The 19,816-nt window shown below is 40.3% G+C and overlaps 3 protein-coding genes and 1 long non-coding RNA gene across 9 annotated transcripts in view; 2 read left to right on the forward strand and 2 right to left on the reverse strand.

The window, feature by feature from the left end:
• Positions 1-19,816, forward strand: part of LOC134674463 (uncharacterized) — a 402,905-nt gene that overhangs the window by 345,032 nt on the left and 38,057 nt on the right. The gene's annotated exons all lie outside the window — the stretch shown is intronic.
• Positions 1-19,816, reverse strand: part of LOC134674467 (protein I'm not dead yet) — a 145,222-nt gene that overhangs the window by 84,572 nt on the left and 40,834 nt on the right. For 2 of the 6 annotated variants that reach the window (XR_010099614.1, XM_063532547.1), the window contains exons 1-6: positions 6,919-7,114; positions 6,246-6,446; positions 4,171-4,296; positions 3,105-3,230; positions 1,956-2,067; positions 1,290-1,381 (exon numbers count right to left, since the gene is read on the reverse strand). Coding sequence is in view for 5 of the 6 variants with exons in the window: in XM_063532547.1 (XP_063388617.1) it covers positions 1,290-1,381; positions 1,956-2,067; positions 3,105-3,230; positions 4,171-4,296; positions 6,246-6,446; positions 6,919-7,106 (845 nt within the window). In the remaining variant the exon portion in view is untranslated. The other 4 variants (XM_063532551.1, XM_063532548.1, XM_063532549.1 and 1 more) reach the window with 4 other exon arrangements.
• The window catches only part of LOC134674500 (uncharacterized), a 104,796-nt gene that overhangs the window by 18,728 nt on the left and 66,252 nt on the right, over positions 1-19,816 (reverse strand). The window lies entirely within an intron of this gene.
• LOC134674492 (GPI transamidase component PIG-S) overlaps positions 14,624-19,816 on the forward strand; it is a 91,295-nt gene continuing 86,102 nt past the window's right edge. The window contains exon 1 of the mRNA XM_063532592.1: positions 14,624-14,783. Within this exon, the coding sequence (XP_063388662.1) occupies positions 14,753-14,783 (31 nt within the window). The 5' untranslated portion in view covers positions 14,624-14,752. The remainder of the gene's footprint in view (positions 14,784-19,816) is intronic.

The raw sequence follows: 19,816 nt of genomic DNA on the forward strand, positions 1-19,816 counted from the left end.
CTTCTTGCTTCAGAGATCCGGCTTCGACGAGGACCAAACAATGTGAGTGTTAGGCCCTATCTTCGTGTGTCGCAGCGGGGTGCGCAGGGGAGGGGAGAGAGTGGACTGTAGAATTCTCATAGGTAGCAGAGGATGGAATGAAACACGCAGCTGGCTTATTCAGATGCAGGAGGGTCGAGGTTGGAGAGGTTCCTTTTTTCTTCTTTAGTTGTTTCCTGGTCGGCTGCTGGCTCTAGACTGACGCGGAGCGGGGCGATGTACCGGCTTTTATAACCACCTATTTTATGCGCCTCGTCCCCCGCTCCCCGCGGGGCGCGCATGCGCGGATCGTGAGAGATTGGCGCATGCGCGCAGGTTACCTATCTACCTATCTCTTTCTAATTGGGGAACCTCTCTTTCCTCGGCCCTCTGGCACTTATTTATTTATTTTATAAATACATTTTATTAAACTTACAAGTCTTATAAGCTATCCTACCTAATCTATTCTTATTAGGTCCTAGCCTATCTTAGTAAACTTATTGGAAAGGCGCAAAGTGTGTGTCGTCCTCGGCGACCCACACTTTGCCCCCCTCGTTAAGCAGAGCTACGTAATGAAAAGACAATAGGGTAATATTTTATTATTCACAAATTAGGATCTTAATCTAAATTATCTCTTAATGAATTTACTTATCTAATTACATTTGATGACTGGGACGCGCGTCGTGTACAGGAGGATAGAGGCGGAATGTCAAAGTAAATTATGTAGCCACTGTAAATTTACTGCCGTTGAATAATTTTACGATTTAGACTCACTTGTTTTTAATTTTTAGTCACTACGCGACATGTTTCGGAGAGCCTAGGTCTCCTTTCTCAAGCACTAACAGTGCGAGCAGCGTTCACGACGGACGTGTATCGCGTACTGCGGCGCTGTCATTGTAGGGGGGGTATAAGAGCCACCTTTGGGCTCTTATGTACTTTAGCTACGTAATTTACCATGACAGTAACTTTCTATTTCAAATTCTCTTTGGTTAGAAACCGGCTAAGTGCGAATCGGACTCGCGCACTAAGGGTTCCGTGCCATTACGCAAAAAACGGCAAAAAAATCACGTTTGTTGTATGGTGGCCCCATTAAATATTTATTTTATTTTGTTTTTAGTATTTGTTGTTATAGTGACAACAGAAATACATCATCTGTGAATATTTCAACTGCCTACTCGCGGTTCATGAGATACAACCTGGTGACAGACAGACAGACGGACAGCGGAGTCGTAGTATATGTAAGTAGTAGGTATACATAAATTAATACTTACATGGTGGTGAGCAGGTCGGCCCAGCCGGGCATGAAGCCGGGCTTCCTGAAGATATACATGAACACCGCCAGGATGAACAGACCGCCAGAAACCTGAAAAACACATTAGTATATCCAATTATTACGGTTAATCAACTTTTTCTTGTCACTAGTTGCCATGGCTACGGTCTCCTGGGTCACTCTTAAAATACTAGTTTTTTCGTATTTAAATGAACCTAACTTGAATTTTTTTGGTAGTTATAAGGCCTTTCCGTAATGGAACATCTACTAAGCACGTTTGTAGAACATGGTACAGCAGCTCTTCTAAGAAACTATGCTACTATTGTCTCCTGGCTGATGGGACAGAATAACAACAAGAAATAAAGAATAGTTGATCGACCCATTAGTCGTTTCAATAAAAGGCAGATACCATGAAAATTTTAACCGAAAGGGGTTGTGCACAAATCACGAGAGGTGTTTTCGGCTAATTTTAAGGGCACTTGGACCCTAAACTAAAGATATATATTTATCTGTATCTCTTGCACCATTTTTACATGTTTGCCGCGATGGTTGACTGGTAGAGAATGCCATTAGGCATTAAATCCCCAATTTTTACATACTTTTATGTTTTCTGCAATCAAGTTTAAATAAATACTTGGGTTATAAATATTTAGGGGTATAAACATACCTTTTCGTGGAAGGTGGCGGGTCCGAGGCTCTTGTATTTCTCGTTGATGACCTTCATGGTGGCTTTGGAGCCCGAGGCCAGCTGCACCTTCTTGGCGGCTTCGCTGTTGGGCCTGAAACATTATCATATGGTGCCAAAAGTTATTTCAAAAACCCTTTTTAAGTTTTAAGGGGCTACCCTACGCCAATGACCTTTGATCTTAATCCCTTAGTTTTCTAATGTTTTTGTAACTCATTATATCAGCAAAGGCTTTAAGCAATATAGTATCCCATATTTACTTGAATGTTTATAGTATTCGAGATATTTGGCATCAAAGTTAAACACTTTTAGGCTAAAAAACTGGTTTTCTGGCCATAACTTTTGTGTTAATTAGTTTAAAATTAAAACCCTGGACACGTTTTTTGAGACGTCAAAGACGAACCCAAATATGTAGATTTCGTACATGTAAGATCCTTCACTGCCAACTAGTTAGATACGAAAAAAGTGTTTTTTAGACAATGTTTAAAAAATTCATAAAAAAATAAGTATTCATTTCCTTCAAAATCCGGTGGACAAAACTGGAGATAAAAGATTAAAAAACCGATAACCGTTTGTCTTATAATTCTATCTGTAGTGCAAAAAAAGGAGATACGATTCAAAACTTGTCAAAAATCGGTGAAAACCTCGGGTAGCCCCTTAAACACTTTACATACTTATACTCTGTATCTTTAGGTATTTAAAACAGAGTAAACAAAATCTACCCCTTAAATAAATTTATTTTATAAATAAAAAAAATGCCCTAAGTCGTAGTCGCTCGGTAGGGTGTCCAGAAGGCTGGCCGCATTGCCCCGCTGGATGGCAATGCTGATCCTTTGGGCAAAATATTGGCCAGCCCTCTGGTCACCGGGGCCCTCTATGAGGCGCTTTGACAGCTCCTCATAGAGACGACGTGCGCGAGGTCCCCAAGGATTCCACTCCAAACGGCGCAAATAGCTTCTTAAGGCCCACTCACACCATTCCACTAACCCGGGGTTAAGCGATTAAACTATTAACCTAGTGTCAAATTGGATGGCTAACCATGGCAACTCCTGGTTTAACTGGTTAACCCCGGGTTGGTGGAATGGTGCAAGTGGGCCTAAGCGTAGCAGCGTGGTAGTTGATGGTACTAACCTGAACATGCCCATGAAGGTGACCTGCAGGGAGACCCAGACTAGGAGCTGCATCAGTATCATGGGCGGCGTGCTGTACGCCATGAAGTAGAAGAAGTTCACTGCGTGGTGGATCTCAGGGAACTCACTGGAAAATAAACATCAAAATGTATTGATTATATCATAACACTACACACAAATATTATTATAAACAGCCTCCTAGCTTAATGTATGAGAGATGTTATCTATGCATCTAAGTATGTATTTTTCTATACACAAAAGTATGTATATTTTATATCGTCGCCTTGACTACCCATAGTACCTACAAGGTTCGCTTAGTTTGGGGCTAGGTCGATCTGTGTAAGGTTGTCCTCAAAAATATTGGGAACAATCTTTTACAGATTTTCTCTCAAGCTGAAGACTACGCTACGCAAGAGTTCAAAATCGTTGAACAATGTTACCCCACGAATCAAAGTAAATGATGACTATTTTAGGGGTGTAATAACTACGGTTCGCAAGGTCTGACAGAGACCGAAAGGCCAAGCCGTGGCCCTTGGGTTAATTGGGAGATACCTGGACTACTGCATCAAACCACACCTGTAGAATATTCTCTTGAAGGCAGAGTTGGTGGCACTGCCGTCTAGGGCACCACAGGTAGGGTTGCCAGATGGTCGGGATTTGGCGAGATTCTCCCGATTTTATGCATGAGTTCCCGACAAAGTGAAAATTGTCCCGAAAACGGCTTCACGTTATAAAACAATAATTTCAAGTTCCGAACCGTCGTCGAGCGAGCGAGCGACCCGCGTCGAGATTTTTGTTTGTTCAAGATCTCAAAAAATTAATACTATTTTTTATATAAAAACGTCTGTGGGATGGGCAGAGCAGCTGACGTAGTGCCAATAATGTAAAATATCGTTGTGTTTAAGACAATTACTTTAATTTGAATGTTTTTTTCACCGACTTAAATCCCAAAATCCCGAAAAAGTGATATTTTTTCCCGATAATAGCGCCTTTCGATCTGGCAACCCTAACCACAGGCCAATCTTTGTTCAGGGAGGAAGTAAAATGTTCTCCGGACTATATCTCACCTGTCGAATATCCCCTTGAAGGCAGAGTTGGTGGCAGTTCCGACCAGGGTGCCGCAGCCACCCAGGGTAGAAGCGTAAGCTATGCTCAGGTAGTAGCAGATTGTGATGTCGCTCGGAATCGGGGCTCTGAAAAAAAAATCTGTTGGTATTGTTTTGTTGATTGACCTATTTTACTAAGACCCAACGTTAAGATAAAGGCTTGGCCACACACAGAGCGCGACGCAGCGCCGCGTCCGCGCCGCGTGATGCCGACGCGATGCCTGGTCAAACAGGGCGCGCGCCGATCGCGCCGGCCTCACGCTCTCAACACGCCCTCAAGGCGCGGTGAACGCGGCGCGGCCGCGCGGGAACGCGGCGCACCGTTCGCTGCCTAACGTCCGATCCTACTGATGTGACCTTGCGCGACGCGGCGGGCCGCCGCGTTCGCTCGGCGCAGCGCTGCGCACGCGCCGCGCGGACGCAAGGGGCCGCGCGGCGCGGGGCGCGACAGAAGCGGGGCGTGATACCGGCGGGACGCAGTCTGTTTGACGTCGGTAACCTGTTAGCATGTGCCGCGGTCGCGCGGCGTGGACGCGGCGCTGCGTCGCGCTCTGTGTGTGGCCAAGCCTTAAGATAAGATAAGATTTCTTTATTGTCAAAGCTGTGTTGGTACATAGGTCTTATAAATATTTATTATTTATATTTATTATATTTATTATTTTGAGAGTTTGAGAGCTCTCTCTCTCACTCTCTCGCTCTCTCTCTCTCTCTCTCGCTCTCTCTCTCTCTCGCTCTCTCTCTCTCTCGCTCTCTCTCTCTCTCTCGCTCTCTCTCTCTCTCTCTTTCTCTGAGATCCAAAGTTTGATAAATAAAGTAGATGGCGCATTACAGCGTCATGTTTTGGGGTGACTGAAATCTCAAATGTTAACTATTGACGATTTGCAGTTACCGCATAGTGTTCAAAACCGCACGCCATTTTTATGAGCTGTTAAATTCACGGTGATAATTTCTAGACTTAAAATACTCTTCTGCAATCAATACGACGTATGGCGTTTAAACGATAAGAAGATCTGCAATGTTGCCAACTTATTTTTTATTGCCAACTTACTGTCCAAACAAACATAATATTTATTTGGGGGTCCCTTTGTTTCCAGTTACGTTAAATAAATAGGGTCTCTATTGTTTCCCAAAAAGTTTTGAGTCATAATGTATTGTTTGTCATATTATCATTAGTCATAAAACTGAAACCGTTAACTTTTCAGGATTTTCGTAAGGTTATCTTATAGATAGGTTAGGTTTGTTTTATGGCAATCCTGAAAAGTGACGCGTTTCTGAACCAAATAAATGATGACTAACGAAAATGCGGGCAAACGATACATTATGACTTAAAACTTTTTGGGAAACAATAGAGACCCTATTTATTTAACGTTATATTTATGAATAGATATCTAAATTTCGATATTATTACCCAAAATGCTGATTAAATATTAAAAAAACGACTGATTGCACTCCGTGAGTGCCGGCAGAAGTGAAAATTCAATGACATTGTAACAGTTTTTCGATCAGGTCACGTGTCCTTCTTACGTCTTACGAATCTTACGGCCACGTGACCTGCCGCGAGTATAACACTTTTTCCCATCACAAAAAGTGAACAGCGCCGCTAAAGAAGTTTTCACTTCAAAAACTCACTCTTTTCACACTGAGGATTGTGGTCACTGGAACCCCTCACATAAACAATTTGTCTCCATCGGTTGTGGTCGAAGTAGCCCTCACTACTTGATGTAGCTTGGAAGAGGCGGCTTCCTTTATTTGGTCAGACCATCGTGTTGGCGATCGGCCTCGTGTCTTGCCTTCGGTATTGCCAACAATGACCAATTTTTCTAGATTGCTATCCTCACTTCGCATGATATCACCGAAATATGACAGTATGCGTTGCAGACATATGGTGGACAGCAGAGTCTTGATGCCAAGTTGAGAGAGAATAGACACGTTTTTCCGTCCATGGTATTCGAAGCATTCGCCTCCAGCACCACATTTCGAACGCATTTATTCTCTATCTCTTTCCTATACTAGCATATAAATAAATAAAAACTCACTCTTCATCAGTCTTCTCATCCTTCGGCTTGGCCTCCTTGCCGTTCTCCGGCCTCTTCCTGTTGACGTACACGTCCCCCAGCCCCTGGGACTCCAGCACCTCGAGGATGGCCTCCACGATGGGCACCATCATGGTGGTGGCGGCCGCGTTCGACACCCACATCGAGATGAACATAGTCACGAACGTTAGCCCGAAGTTCAGTCTGAAATTAGTGTAAAGGTATTAGTGTAAATATTTTTTTGCTTCGTCTGCGTGGAAATGTGTTATTTAACTTATTAAATATTAATATTAACGCCATCTACTCGACTACAGGACCTTCAGCCTACTCTCGAGTAGATGGCGTTAATATTAATATTTAACAAGTTAACACACAGTTTTAATCGCCTGTCGAAAGATGGCAGTAAATGTACTGTAGCTACATAATTTACCATGACAGTAACTCTCTATTTCAAATTCTCTTTCGTAAAATGGACTGCACTTACATATTAACGTGAAGTCCTAAAAGTTAAAGTTTTCTGTCGAGACCTCAAGATGGCAGCACCTTCAACGCGTAACGTCCCTGTACGGCTGTTTGTCTCCTTCATGTACGCTGCACAGGTCTTGTCCGAGTCCAGGATACCCATGGTCGGGAAGAGGACTATGGGCAGAATGGATGCCACGGGGACTAGACTTACCTTCTATGGGAGCATCCGACAACTTGCACAGTCCACAACGCAACTCTCCTGGGTAACTTGGAATGCTGCACCCCGGCAGCGATCATCAGACCACCCATGAACATCATGTTTGTCTCCTTCATGTACGCTGCACAGGTCTTGTCGGAGTCCAGGATACCCATGGTCGGGAACAGGACTATGGGCAGCATGTATGCCACGGGGACTATAGACTTACCTTCTATGGGAGCATCCAACAACTTGCACAGTCCACAACGCAACTCTCCTGGGTAACTTGGAATGCTACACCCCGGCAGCGATCATCAGACCACCCATGAACATCATGTTTGTCTCCTTCATGTATGCTGCACAGGTCTTGTCTGAGTCCAGGATACCCATGGTCGGGAACAGGACTATGGGCAGCACGGGACTATAGACTTACCTTCTATGGGAGCATCCGACAACTTGCACAGTCCACAACGCGACTCTCCTGGGTAACTTGGAATGCTGCACCCCGGCAGCGATCATCAGACCACCCATGAACATCATGTTTGTCTCCTTCATGTACGCTGCACAGGTCTTGTCCGAGTCCAGGTTGCCCATGGTCGGGAACAGGACTATGGGCAGCATGGATGCCACGGGGACTATAGACTTACCTTCTATGGGAACATCCAACAACTTGCACAGTCCACAACGCAACTCTCCTGGGTAACTTGGAATGCTGCACCCCGGCAGCGATCATCAGACCACCCATGAACATCATGTTTGTCTCCTTCATGTATGCTGCACAGGTCTTGTCTGAGTCCAGGATACCCATGGTCGGGAACAGGACTATGGGCAGCACGGGACTATAGACTTACCTTCTATGGGAGCATCCGACAACTTGCACAGTCCACAACGCGACTCTCCTGGGTAACTTGGAATGCTGCACCCCGGCAGCGATCATCAGACCACCCATGAACATCATGTTTGTCTCCTTCATGTACGCTGCACAGGTCTTGTCCGAGTCCAGGATGCCCATGGTCGGGAACAGGACTATGGGCAGCATGGATGCCACGGGGACTTTAGACTTACCTTCTATGGGAGCATCCAACAACTTGCACAGTCCACAACGCAACTCTCCTGGGTAACTTGGAATGCTGCACCCCGGCAGCGATCATCAGACCACCCATGAACATCATGTTTGTCTCCTTCATGTACGCTGCACAGGTCTTGTCCGAGTCCAGGATACCCATGGTCGGGAAGAGGACTATGGGCAGAATGGATGCCACGGGGACTAGACTTACCTTCTATGGGAGCATCCAACAACTTGCACAGTCCACAACGCAACTCTCCTGGGTAACTTGGAATGCTGCACCCCGGCAGCGATCATCAGACCACCCATGAACATCATGTTTGTCTCCTTCATGTACGCTGCACAGGTCTTGTCCGAGTCCAGGATGCCCATGGTCGGGAACAGGACTATGGGCAGCATGGATGTGACGGGCAGGGGGAGGAGTTCCAAGACCCAGTAGGTCGCCATTATAAGGACGACGTACATGCATTTGAAGGCCTGAAATGAGAAATAGGAGATTACAGGTTTATTTACTTTTTTTTTTCATAATTGTTTGTAGAAGTATTTTACTTTATCAGAATGGTAAAAAACCGGCCAAGTGCGAGTCGGACTCAAGGGGTCATCCATTAATTACATCACACGTTTAGGGGGAGGGAGGGGGTCAAGAAAATGTGACATATTGTGACATTGGGGAGGGGGGGAGACATAAATTTTGTGACGTCACTTTAACTTCATCAGTAACCGAAAATTTATTTAACTTATTTTATTCGCTGTACATTTAAATAACAAGTTTTTAAAACGATAATCGTTTTTATTCGTTTAATTTTCTTTCCTAAGCAGTTTTGGGTATAAAATTACTAATATTTATATCGTCAAAAATATTTTGATAAAATACTCGTATTAATAATACAGTACAGTACTTACTTAATTCGATTTGGCAATTTCGTAGAAAAAATGTGACGTCACACTAGGGGGGAGGGGTTTGCCAAATGTGACCAAGTGTGACAAGGAGGGGGGGAGGGGTCAAAACACCTAGAAATTCGTGTGACGTAATTAACGGATGACCACTAACATTACGCAATAAACGTTAAAAAATCGCATTTGTTGTATGGGAGCTCCACCTTAATATTTATTATAATTTGTTGTTATAGCGGCAACAGAAATATACATCATCTGTGAAAATTTCAACTGCCTAGCTATCACGGTTCATGAGATACAGCCTAGTGATAGACAGACAAAGGAGTCTTCGTTATAGGGTATGGTAGTTATCTTTTACCCTTTGGGCACGGAACCCTAAAAATGAAGGTGATGTTAAATTGCTCGTCGAAGTAGATGGCGCTGCAAGGCGCCATACATTTCACGGTAACAAGAATTTGAAAAATCATAAAATACGGGATAGTATAGCGCCATCCCTTGCGGCTATGCACTACTTGACATTCATAAGTGCATTGTACAATGCACCGTCAGATTTAACCCTTAAATGCATGATTAAAAAATAATAATAATAAAAAGTAATATAATAAATGTAATTTTGGATACCTGGCATATTGAGCCAAGGGCCATCAAAATATACGATGTAGATCTACATCATAATGCATTTAAGGGTTAAGGTGCTCAAAAACGCACTCTAGTGCCTTGACAATAGAGACGTATTCAGATATTTGTGAGAACCTTGGCCGCTCCGATATGGGGTATTATCTATGAAAAGGGACCTTGTCGACGGCGCATACGCCGCACAGCGGAGTATCGTTGATAATGGCGTAAGCGTCACCGACAATAAGGTCCCTTTTCATAGATAACGTCACATATATCTGATGGAGACTGTACTATACCTAAATTGTCTAAATTGAAAAAAAAGAGTTTCACTTTTCACTCACCGGCTCATTATTCCTAATGGGTATCGGCAACAGTAGAATAGGTGTCAGCACTATCAACAGAGACTTCCAATAGATAGACAAGAACAGCTGTATCCTCTGTTTCAGCGTCGCGCTGGACCTTGGTCTGGAAAAGAAGTAGGTTGTGCCGCTGCAAAAGAAAACCATATTATAACACCTGCCGCATGCTGTTAACACTGAAAATGTGCTGGTGAGGGAAATAAGAGGCTATATAATACCGATAATGTAAGATGATTCAAATTAGAACTTCAAAAAATTGACTGGGAAAAAATTATATTAAAAAAACAACCGGCTGCACTCCGGGAGTGCCGGCAGAAGTGAAAACTCAATGACACTGTAACAGTTTTTCGATCAGGTCACGTGTCCGTCTTACGTCAAAATATTAATAACAGCGCCATCTAGTGCAAAATGTCTGCAGCACTATGTATAATTGAGGTTAACGCCGTCTAACGTTATTTCGTCGCATTACTTGAAACCCCTAAGCACATTACTGATAGAACTCGAGTTATATTAGTACCAGTTAGAGGGAAACTCACTAGATGGCATTTAAGTCAATAAAGAAAAACTCAATGACATTGTAATTCGATCAGGTCACGTGTCCGCCTTACGTCTTACGGTCACGTTACGAGTTTAACATTTTTTCCCCATCACAAAAAGTGCACAGCGCCGCTAAAGAAGTATTCACTTCAAAAATCAAAATCTTAATTATAACTATAACATGTTTAATGAAACATTAAAACGTATTTTAGACAGATGTATACCAATAAAAAAATGTTAAAATATCAACTGAACCCCGAAAAAAATGGCTCACAAAAGGCACCAAAATATCGTGTAAAAACAAAAGACTATCCCGGATCCTCGCAACATACGCATAAAGTGTATTCGGGTAATACCGAATGTCGGATAATTCCGAAATTCAGATGAAAATCACCCTTAATTCCATCATAATAAAAGTCTCATTTCGGAATTATCCGACAGTTTTCGACATTCGGAATTACCCGAGTAAACCTTACACCAAAAATCCTATACTTACAAAACATTACAAACTCTCCGAAAAAACATTTAAAATAGTAGTTGCAAAGTCTAAAAAACACCAATTTATAAATGAAATAGAACAATCTTTGTGGTGAATTACTAGAGAGCGTACAAACATAAATGAAATAAGATACAATCATAATATCGAGTTGTCGATCCAAAATAAACTAACGTCGGATCCGAAACAGGTTGCAAATGCGTTCAAAAGTTTTTATTAGAGATGCCCCGAATAGTGAATTTGGCGAATTCGGCGACCAAATATTCGGCATGACATGCTAACATTTTGAGTCACAATTATTATGAAAACTGTTCGCCAACAAAGCACAACGTTTGCTAAGATATATTATTTGTTGAACAGAATTAATGAATGTCGTTAGAGTCAATCAAATCAGACCCATGATAAAGATAAAATATTTTGGAATCAACAAATGCTCAAAAACGTGCCTTCGTATTTTAACTATTTTCCAAGAATACATTTTAAGTATTAAATATACCTAGTTTTTGGTATTTTTTTGTGTAATTTTTCCTTTTAGGTAGGTGCAACAGATATTCGGTATTCGGCCGAATAGTAGGCAACATTCCGCCGAATACCGAATATTTGCCGAATATTCGTGGCATCTCTAGTTTTTATGTATCGGTGGGGAAGGCTGGCGGTGATACAGGCCTGTCCTCAACCCAACCTTTAATATCATTGATTCGGTCAAGTTGTGTTCTAATATATGAGGAAGACAAACAGATTATAGCCAGCATTCAATGAAGTAGTATCTATAATACCTTTGGGTATGGTGCTTTACGTACACTAGTGTCCCATCCCCTCCCCCTGACGCAACCCCCTCTTTTAGCATGAAATATGTCCCAGTTGACGGTTTTTTTTTTAATTTTTGAGAAAAGTATTAGAGTCAGGATTAGTGTGCGTAAAGCACCATACCCAAAGGTATCATACTACATTCATTGAACCCAGGCTATAATTTGTTTATCAAAAAACATAATTTGACTGAATCACATGTATCTGCGCCCAGTAGAGTTGAAAGAAATAAATTACATAATAAAATCTCTAAAAAATAAACATAGCTTCGGAATCGATGAACTCACCTGCTTTGATAAAAAAATGTGCTGACGAGCTTACTATCCCTTAGCCCCCATTCGCACGACAGCTTTTTCAACGCGTGTTAAAAAAGCGCTTGTATCTGTCCCTACTCTAAATTCGATTTAACGATTTAAGGCTTAAAGTCGAAAATCCAACAACGCTTATAAAAAGCGCCACCGCTGGCGTGTGAATACATACATGGTTATCCATTTGTGTCATTCAAACACTTTTCTAACGCGCGTTGAAAAAGCTGTCGTGCGAATGGGGGCTTACTATATATGCTCATTAACCAATCGTTCGCTAAGGCATAGACAAACTACTTAATTCTCTTTGGCTGAGGGGTCATCCCCGGACCTTCTAAAGACCGCCTTAATAAAACCTATATACAAAAAGAAAGGAGACCGAACTAACCCTAGTAACTATCGACTCATTTCACTACTCCCAACATCATCAAAGATATTCGAAACAGCTGTTTGCAAGTGCTTTTATTCTTTTTGTGTAAAATATCGGATTCTCGATGACAACCAAAATGGGTTCCGGAAAAATCGTTCGACCACCTTAGCCGCCTATATAATACATATATGCAGCAAGTACTAGATATATGTACGTCTACCTCTTATCTAGAAAATCGAATACAATAGCTACGTGGTACAAAGTATCGATTACAAAACCAGTAGGTAGTATAAATTACGTGAAATCTGACGTGAAACACGTACAGAATTCCATTCCTCAAGGGAGTGTCATCGGGTGTTTGCTATTTTTGATTAACGACCTGCCAAAAATAATAAATCAAAATTGTGTAGGTACTATTTGCTGATGATATCTCTGTGCTAACATCGTGTCTAAATGACCAAAATTTTTACGAAAATCTCAAAAACATATTGACAAATATAACTCACTGGATGAACGATCATAGCTTAGAAATACATTTTTCAAAGTCTAAGTTAATGCAATTTAGGCCCTACCAAAAAATCCCGTTACGAATAGACTACTCATAGAATAATATAGTGAAATGATCAGAGTGCTACCATAAGTAATAAACGGTGTGCTTAGTTTTTAAATAATAATTAGTAAAATGTTTTAAGTGAAACTTATGTGTATTTAGAAAAATAACTACCAAAAACTGATATGAAAATGTGTTTATTTTATTGCATACTAAAATCATGCAGTGCAGCTTATATGTACCACTACAAGACTTTTTTTGGTGTTAATATATGTACAGTACTGTACATACCTCCTTGTCCGGTTTTCATAAACTCGGGCAAGGGTTAAAAGAAGAAATAATGTGTTACACATACATATTATGGGAGCATGCTGCAGTGAAGGGATAAAGAGACAATGCTCAGTATCACCGGTGCCTTTTATAAGTTCTTGCAAATACATATATTATATTTATAGGTCTGTTAGTAACTGGCAGGTTTACAATATTTTACACAACAATAATGCTTTGCCGCCCTAGACTTCAAAATTATTTTATAATTAAAAGAGTAGGAAAAAGTTAAAATGTAGGCACTAGTAATGTAAATTATTTACTTACTTACTTACTTACTAAGAATATAAAAAAAAATGTTTCTACTATGTAACTGAATAATTTATTAAAGCCACTTTTACTACAGAGTACAGCCCATGATAGCTCAAATGAAGTTAAAAGTTCCCTATAAAAAATATCTCAAATTTACCTTGGATTATTATAGCTGATTTTTAAGTGAGTTTACTTACCGAATTTCATCATTGATGCCGTTTTCCACGTGGTTCGTGGTGTCTCCTGCGTTACCGTTGGACATTTTTGCGGCTTTAGTTATCCGATGGTAATTATTAATTTAGAAAACACGTAGAAATATCTTCGGTTACATTCCCACAAACATCTGTAAAGAAAGAAAAAAATGTGATAAAAACCATACGACCACTTAAGTAGACCAAACCTATAGTGAATTTTAATTACATTTAGAGAAATTCTCCAAATTTGTGCGAACAAGCAATAACTTGTCGCGGAAATTCAAATAAAACGTATCTAATCACACACTTCATATTCATGCATGGTATAATTATTATCTGTCAAAAATGACAAAACAAAACACATTAAAATGCATTAAAAATAAGCTTGTAATATTGGCAATATGCAATGCGTTTCGTGTATTGTCACAGAATAATTAATAGTATTGTGAGGGCGCATATCGTTTAGCAATAGTTCTAAAATAATTCTAAAATACATGTAATATAAAATAAATAATATATAGATGGTCAAGCAAATCTTGTCAGTAGCAAAAGGTGGCAAATTAAAAAAAATGTAGGTGCGAAGGGTTATTGTCCCATAGAAAATTTGAATTTCGCGCCTTTTTCTACTGACAGGATTTGCTTGACCAGCTTATTTCTTGTGTGCAAAAACGAAACGCTTCAATAGTTGCTGTTCATAAAGTTAGCTATGCATTTTATATGATTAACAAAACGTACATGATTTTGCGTTATATTATAGACAATAAGTACAATGTACAAATAAAATTAGAATTTAAATTATAGTGTGGTAATAAGAATAAATTATTACTCTATTTAAATTTTACAAATGCAATTTTAAACAGAAAGAGTAATAGCGAGCCCCATAAACACTCACGCAGTAGTGCCACAACTGTACACGCAAACGTCAACGTCAAACGTAATTGACAATTGAGGAAAATAGAAATAATTGAATTGATAATGATAACAATTTAGTTTCTTGTTATTTTTAAGCTATTGACGGAGCTTTAAATATAGTGCAGTATAAGAAATAGTGTTTTATTAAGTGTGAATGCTATGGGGAAACAAATGAAGTCCGACGCGGACGGTAAGTCACTTAACAAATTTTCATTTTGTTATCACTTTACCTCAATGCCGGTTTATTAAGTATAGCAATTTCAGCAGACTATAGACCAACAGTTACAGGTGGCCGAGCGGTTATTTGACACGGATTTTCTTCGGTTATAAATTGTCTGGTCATATTTTTAGGTTATGTTCGTCCGGTACGGGCGAGTAACGTTGTACAAACATTCTTGAATAACAAATATAATATCTATTATCTAGAAACGTGCAGGTCTCGAAGAGGTGCAAAAACTGGATGTTATTATCAAGTTATTATTAGACTTGAAAGGTTAGTGCCACTAGACATAACAAATCTTAATGAAAGTATCTACAGAGGTCATTCAACTTTTACATTTTATATGGGCCTTGATGCCTGAATTAAATATCTAAATAAATAACCTAAAGGCTTATTCTCTTTGTAATCTTCAAGCCACCCAAATAATTGAACTTTTAAAGGTCTTGGACCACTAAAGATAACATTTGTGGCTCTTTCAGATTGTTAAACTCGTGTTCTACTGTGATTTTTTTTTGTTATTATGTGATTAACTCTTCTTAAATGTTTGCTGACCCTTGTTCAATGTTATTACAACCAACTACATTGATATGTACATGTGACGTTCCATGCAATATTAAGGTACGCTATTATCACAGGCAAAACATCCTCTAGACTGAGCATAGTCGCGCTACCCCCGCTGCCACGCATACGGTAATTTTACTCCATGTTCGAGTCGAAAGTGTCTTTGTGTGACGTCCGTGAACTCGTTTGTCGTTTGAACGGACCAATCACGGCACGGGACTTCGCTCACCTCGTAATAAGCTTACTCCCTTGTCATAAGGCGAAAAATGTAAACATATCTTTGACATGTTCAAGCCAACATACATGTGCGCTTCTGTTTGTAAATGTTCAACACATGGCAAAAATATCTAGACATTTTACAACTTTAACTCAATGTAATAAGGTAAACAAAAGAATTCTAGGTATGTGCAAGTTGACTACACCACACAAGCATAATTTCCATTCATGATTCATAAAAGGACTTAAGTTCCTAAAAACGTTTAAACATTGTGTCATTTTATTGTTAAGAGATTGTTAATCAGGACCGAGGGCCTACCGCGAGGCACGTTCACCGTGTTGCCTCCCTGTCACACTTACATACAAACTTACAAGTGCGACAGAGAGATAACACGTCGAATGTGGTTCGAGGTAGGCCCTCTGGTTACTTAGCATACAATAGAGTGGATGTGACGCAAAACAACATGTAAGAAGAGTTGTTCAGTGAAATGGGTATCATACTTAACCCTTTCAATGCAACGCCTATCGTGTGCGCATCATTCTGAATGTTCCATCACCAATCGGAATGCCCTCTGGTTACTTAGCATACAATAGAGTGGATGTGACGCAAAACAACATGTAAGAAGAGTTGTTCAGTGAAATGGGTATCATACTTAACCCTTTCAATGCAACGCCTATCGTGTGCGCATCATTCTGAATGTTCCATCACCAATCGGAATGCACAAAAGTTGGTATTAGAGTGCAGTCAAACAGTTAAGGAAGAAAGTTTTTGCCTCATCTGCCTTAGCGCGAAGTTGACTACCCTTCTAATGGCTCCTCTACACGATGGGCCAACGCCGGCCACTCCAAGGGACGCATTTATGCGTTAGAGTGAGCAAGTGATATTGCTATCTCATTCTACCTCATGGCTGCGTCCCTTGGATTGGCCGGCGTTGGCCCATCGTATAGAGGAGCCATAACGGTATTGATATGATTAGAAAGGAACCGGAAGATTATATTGCACGCGAGTCTACTGGTATGTCTACTACTGGAGCGCGTGGCTCAAACGTTATACTGCCAAAAGCCAATATTGCGTTTAATCGGAAATCGTACTTTTAGGATTCTGAATATCGCCGATATGTAAAATAAAACTACTAGCTAGAACAACTTAACGAAAATACGGAAGTCTGAAGATGTAAATAATGTCTGAATTATTTAAATAATTGTAATAAATAGTATTGTATAGTATACAGTTCAAGTTTGCATAATTAACACGGCTTTTATTTTATTTAAACAAGTGTATGTGTGTGCTATGATTTTGCAAAGAATTCTGTAGTTCACTACCTTTTAAACGTAAAGGCTGTCATCTTTCGGACAAGACCATTTTAGCGAAGTTATAGGGAACGTACGTGAACTGTAGGGGGCAGCATAGGAGCCCCCTGTTATTGGTGCGAAGCGTACGTCAAGTTTATACTTCCAATGTAACCCACAAGATAGCAGAACCTACAATGCACTAAAACAAGTGCGTGAACTATAGGGCAGCACTTGCTTTGGCGTGAACTGTCAATCTAACAGTTTATGTTTCGGATTCAAGCCACCAGATGGCAGACACTCCAACGCGCACGGCCCCTATTGCCGAACCATGTTAACTTTGTACAGCGTTTTGTAGTGACATGACATGCCATCATTGGACCATAAATAAAAGCAACAGTACTTACAGATGTAGTGCATAATTATTTTCCATCGTATTTTCACGGAAACGTACGAACGTGTCTGGCTATTTCAATCCTGGAGTAGCATGACAAAAACGAAAATTTCCGAGAAATTACGATGGAAAACAATTATGCACTACATCTGTAACAACCTTTTGTCTTGTTCTTATTTGTGTCATCTACGTGCTTCGTTGTGTAAGATAAGTCGCTGGTAAACAAAAATCCTGTAAACCGTCTACTATTGTATTGCGGGTGCAGCATTATTGCTACAGAGATGAATAATTCTACTGCCCAGCAAAACTCCAGGCCTTCCTTGGCAACCAGACGCCAGGAACGCATACAGCAACCGAAGTCCAAGGTGACATGAGGAGGCGCGTGTTACGTAACTCTGGAACGTATTTATAGTTATGGAGGAGGCGCGGCTTGACGTCATTGAAACTTTTCAACGATTTACGTCAAACATTTCTGTAAACAACTGTTCTAGGAGTTGGGATATGTGATAGTACTCGTAAATCAACTGTGGGTTGATTCGCGCAAGGAAAAGAGCAGGGGTTGTGCTGGGGAAACCTTGAGTGTTAAGGGGCCCACACATTACCAGTTCGCCGGATGATATCAGCCTGTCAGTTAAACGCAAAATTTCACAGCTCCGAACAACTGACAGGCTGATATCGTCCGGCGAACTGGTGATCTGTGGGCCCCTTTAGGCCCACTTGCACCATTCCACTAACCCGGGGTAACCGGTTAAACCTGGAGTTGCCATAGTTACCCAGGATACAATTTGACACTAGGTTAACGGTTTAACCGCTTAACCCCGGGTTAGTGGGATGGTGCACGTGGGCCTAGGAGTTAAAAGAATTAGCCGCCGCCGTATAATCGACGTTACGCTCTTGTTTTAAGACATGCTGAAATAACATGAAAACTTGTACTATTGTTGCATTTGTTGCGCTTGCAAAATCCACTATGAGTTCTTCAATATTTTGAGAAAAGAAAACCTTATCATAGTTGAAACTCTACCTTTACATCATCGAAACATTTCATTTAAATCAACAATCCTTTTCAGCGTAGATTTCCTTAATCTTTCTATTTTCATTCAAACTTTGTAATAGGCAAGACGTATTATGTAAGAAGGCGTAGATGCAATACGGATCCCTAGTTAATCTAGACACGCGGCAGCGTGCCAAGCCAAGTTCAAGCAAAGGAACTGGCTAGCCAGCGCCAAGTGTAATATTACACGAACCACTTGGTGCCACTTTTGACCCTTCTATAACTCAAAACATCTTTAACGTAAACACATAAAACTACGTGTGTTTAATTATATCCATAAGGACATCTAGAAGCCCAAATTTCATGAAGCTAGCTCAAACGGTTATAAAGATATGAAGGTCAAAAAGTCGTAAATTTTAAGACTGACTGACATACCTATAGTACCTAAACCTAACCTACTTCCAGATGACCTAGAAGGATGAAATTTGGAATCCAGCTCAGTTATTGTATGAAAGCGTAGGAAAAAATCTAAAAATTAAAAAAAGTTATAAAATAGGGGGGGTCCCCATACAAAAAAACCATTTTTTATTGTGACTGACATATAAGTACCTAAACCTAACCTACTTCCAGATGACCTAGAAGGATGAAATTTGGAATCCAGCTCAGTTATTGTGTGAAAGCGTAGGAAAAAATCTAAAAATTAAAAAAAAGTTATAAAATAGGGGGGGTCCCCATACAAAAAAACCATTTTTTATTGTGACTGACATATAAGTACCTAAACCTAACCTACTTCCAGATGACCTAGAAGGATGAAATTTGGAATCCAGCTCGGTTATTGTGTGTAAGCGTAGGAAAAAATCTAAAAACAAAAAAAAGTTAATAAATAGGGGGGGTTCCCATACAAATTTCTTTTTTATTGTGACTGACATATAGTACCTAAACCTAACCTACTTCCAGGTGACCTAGAAGGATGAAATTTGGAATCCAGCTCGGTAATTGTGTGTAAGCGTAGGAAAAAATCTAAAAATAAATAAAAGTTAAAAATTAGGGGGGGTCCCCATACAAACAACCTGTAATACGCGCTAAACAACCGGCCAACGGTGTGTCGTTGGCGGCGCGCGGCACCACATAATTAATACAAAGAACAGAAGTAAAAAACATGCAGCGGAAACACAAGAAAAAACATTAAATCTCAATACCTGCCTAGTTTTCTTTACAAAAAGTATTGATATCCCATCAAAAACATAAATGTAAAAAAGGAGAGCCAAGTTCAATACAAAAATTATGCTTGGCTGTGGGGTTCGCCGCAAAAAGAATGGAGATTTAAATGAGTGCCAAGTTCTATGCAAAATCCAAATATGTATTTATAGGAACAAAATAACATTATAAACAAGTATTAAACTCTATTTCTTTGCTTTATTGGATACCTATAACAATTGCTGTTATTTAAAAAAATGTGAGATCTTAAAGTAGGTTAGATTTGGCTTGGCCAGTTTTTATCAGAATTACAAAATATATATGTTGAATAAGTTTATAAAATGACTGATGTAA

The sequence above is a fragment of the Cydia fagiglandana genome, chromosome 20, assembly GCF_963556715.1.
Source record: "Cydia fagiglandana chromosome 20, ilCydFagi1.1, whole genome shotgun sequence".
NCBI lineage: Eukaryota > Metazoa > Arthropoda > Insecta > Lepidoptera > Tortricidae > Cydia > Cydia fagiglandana.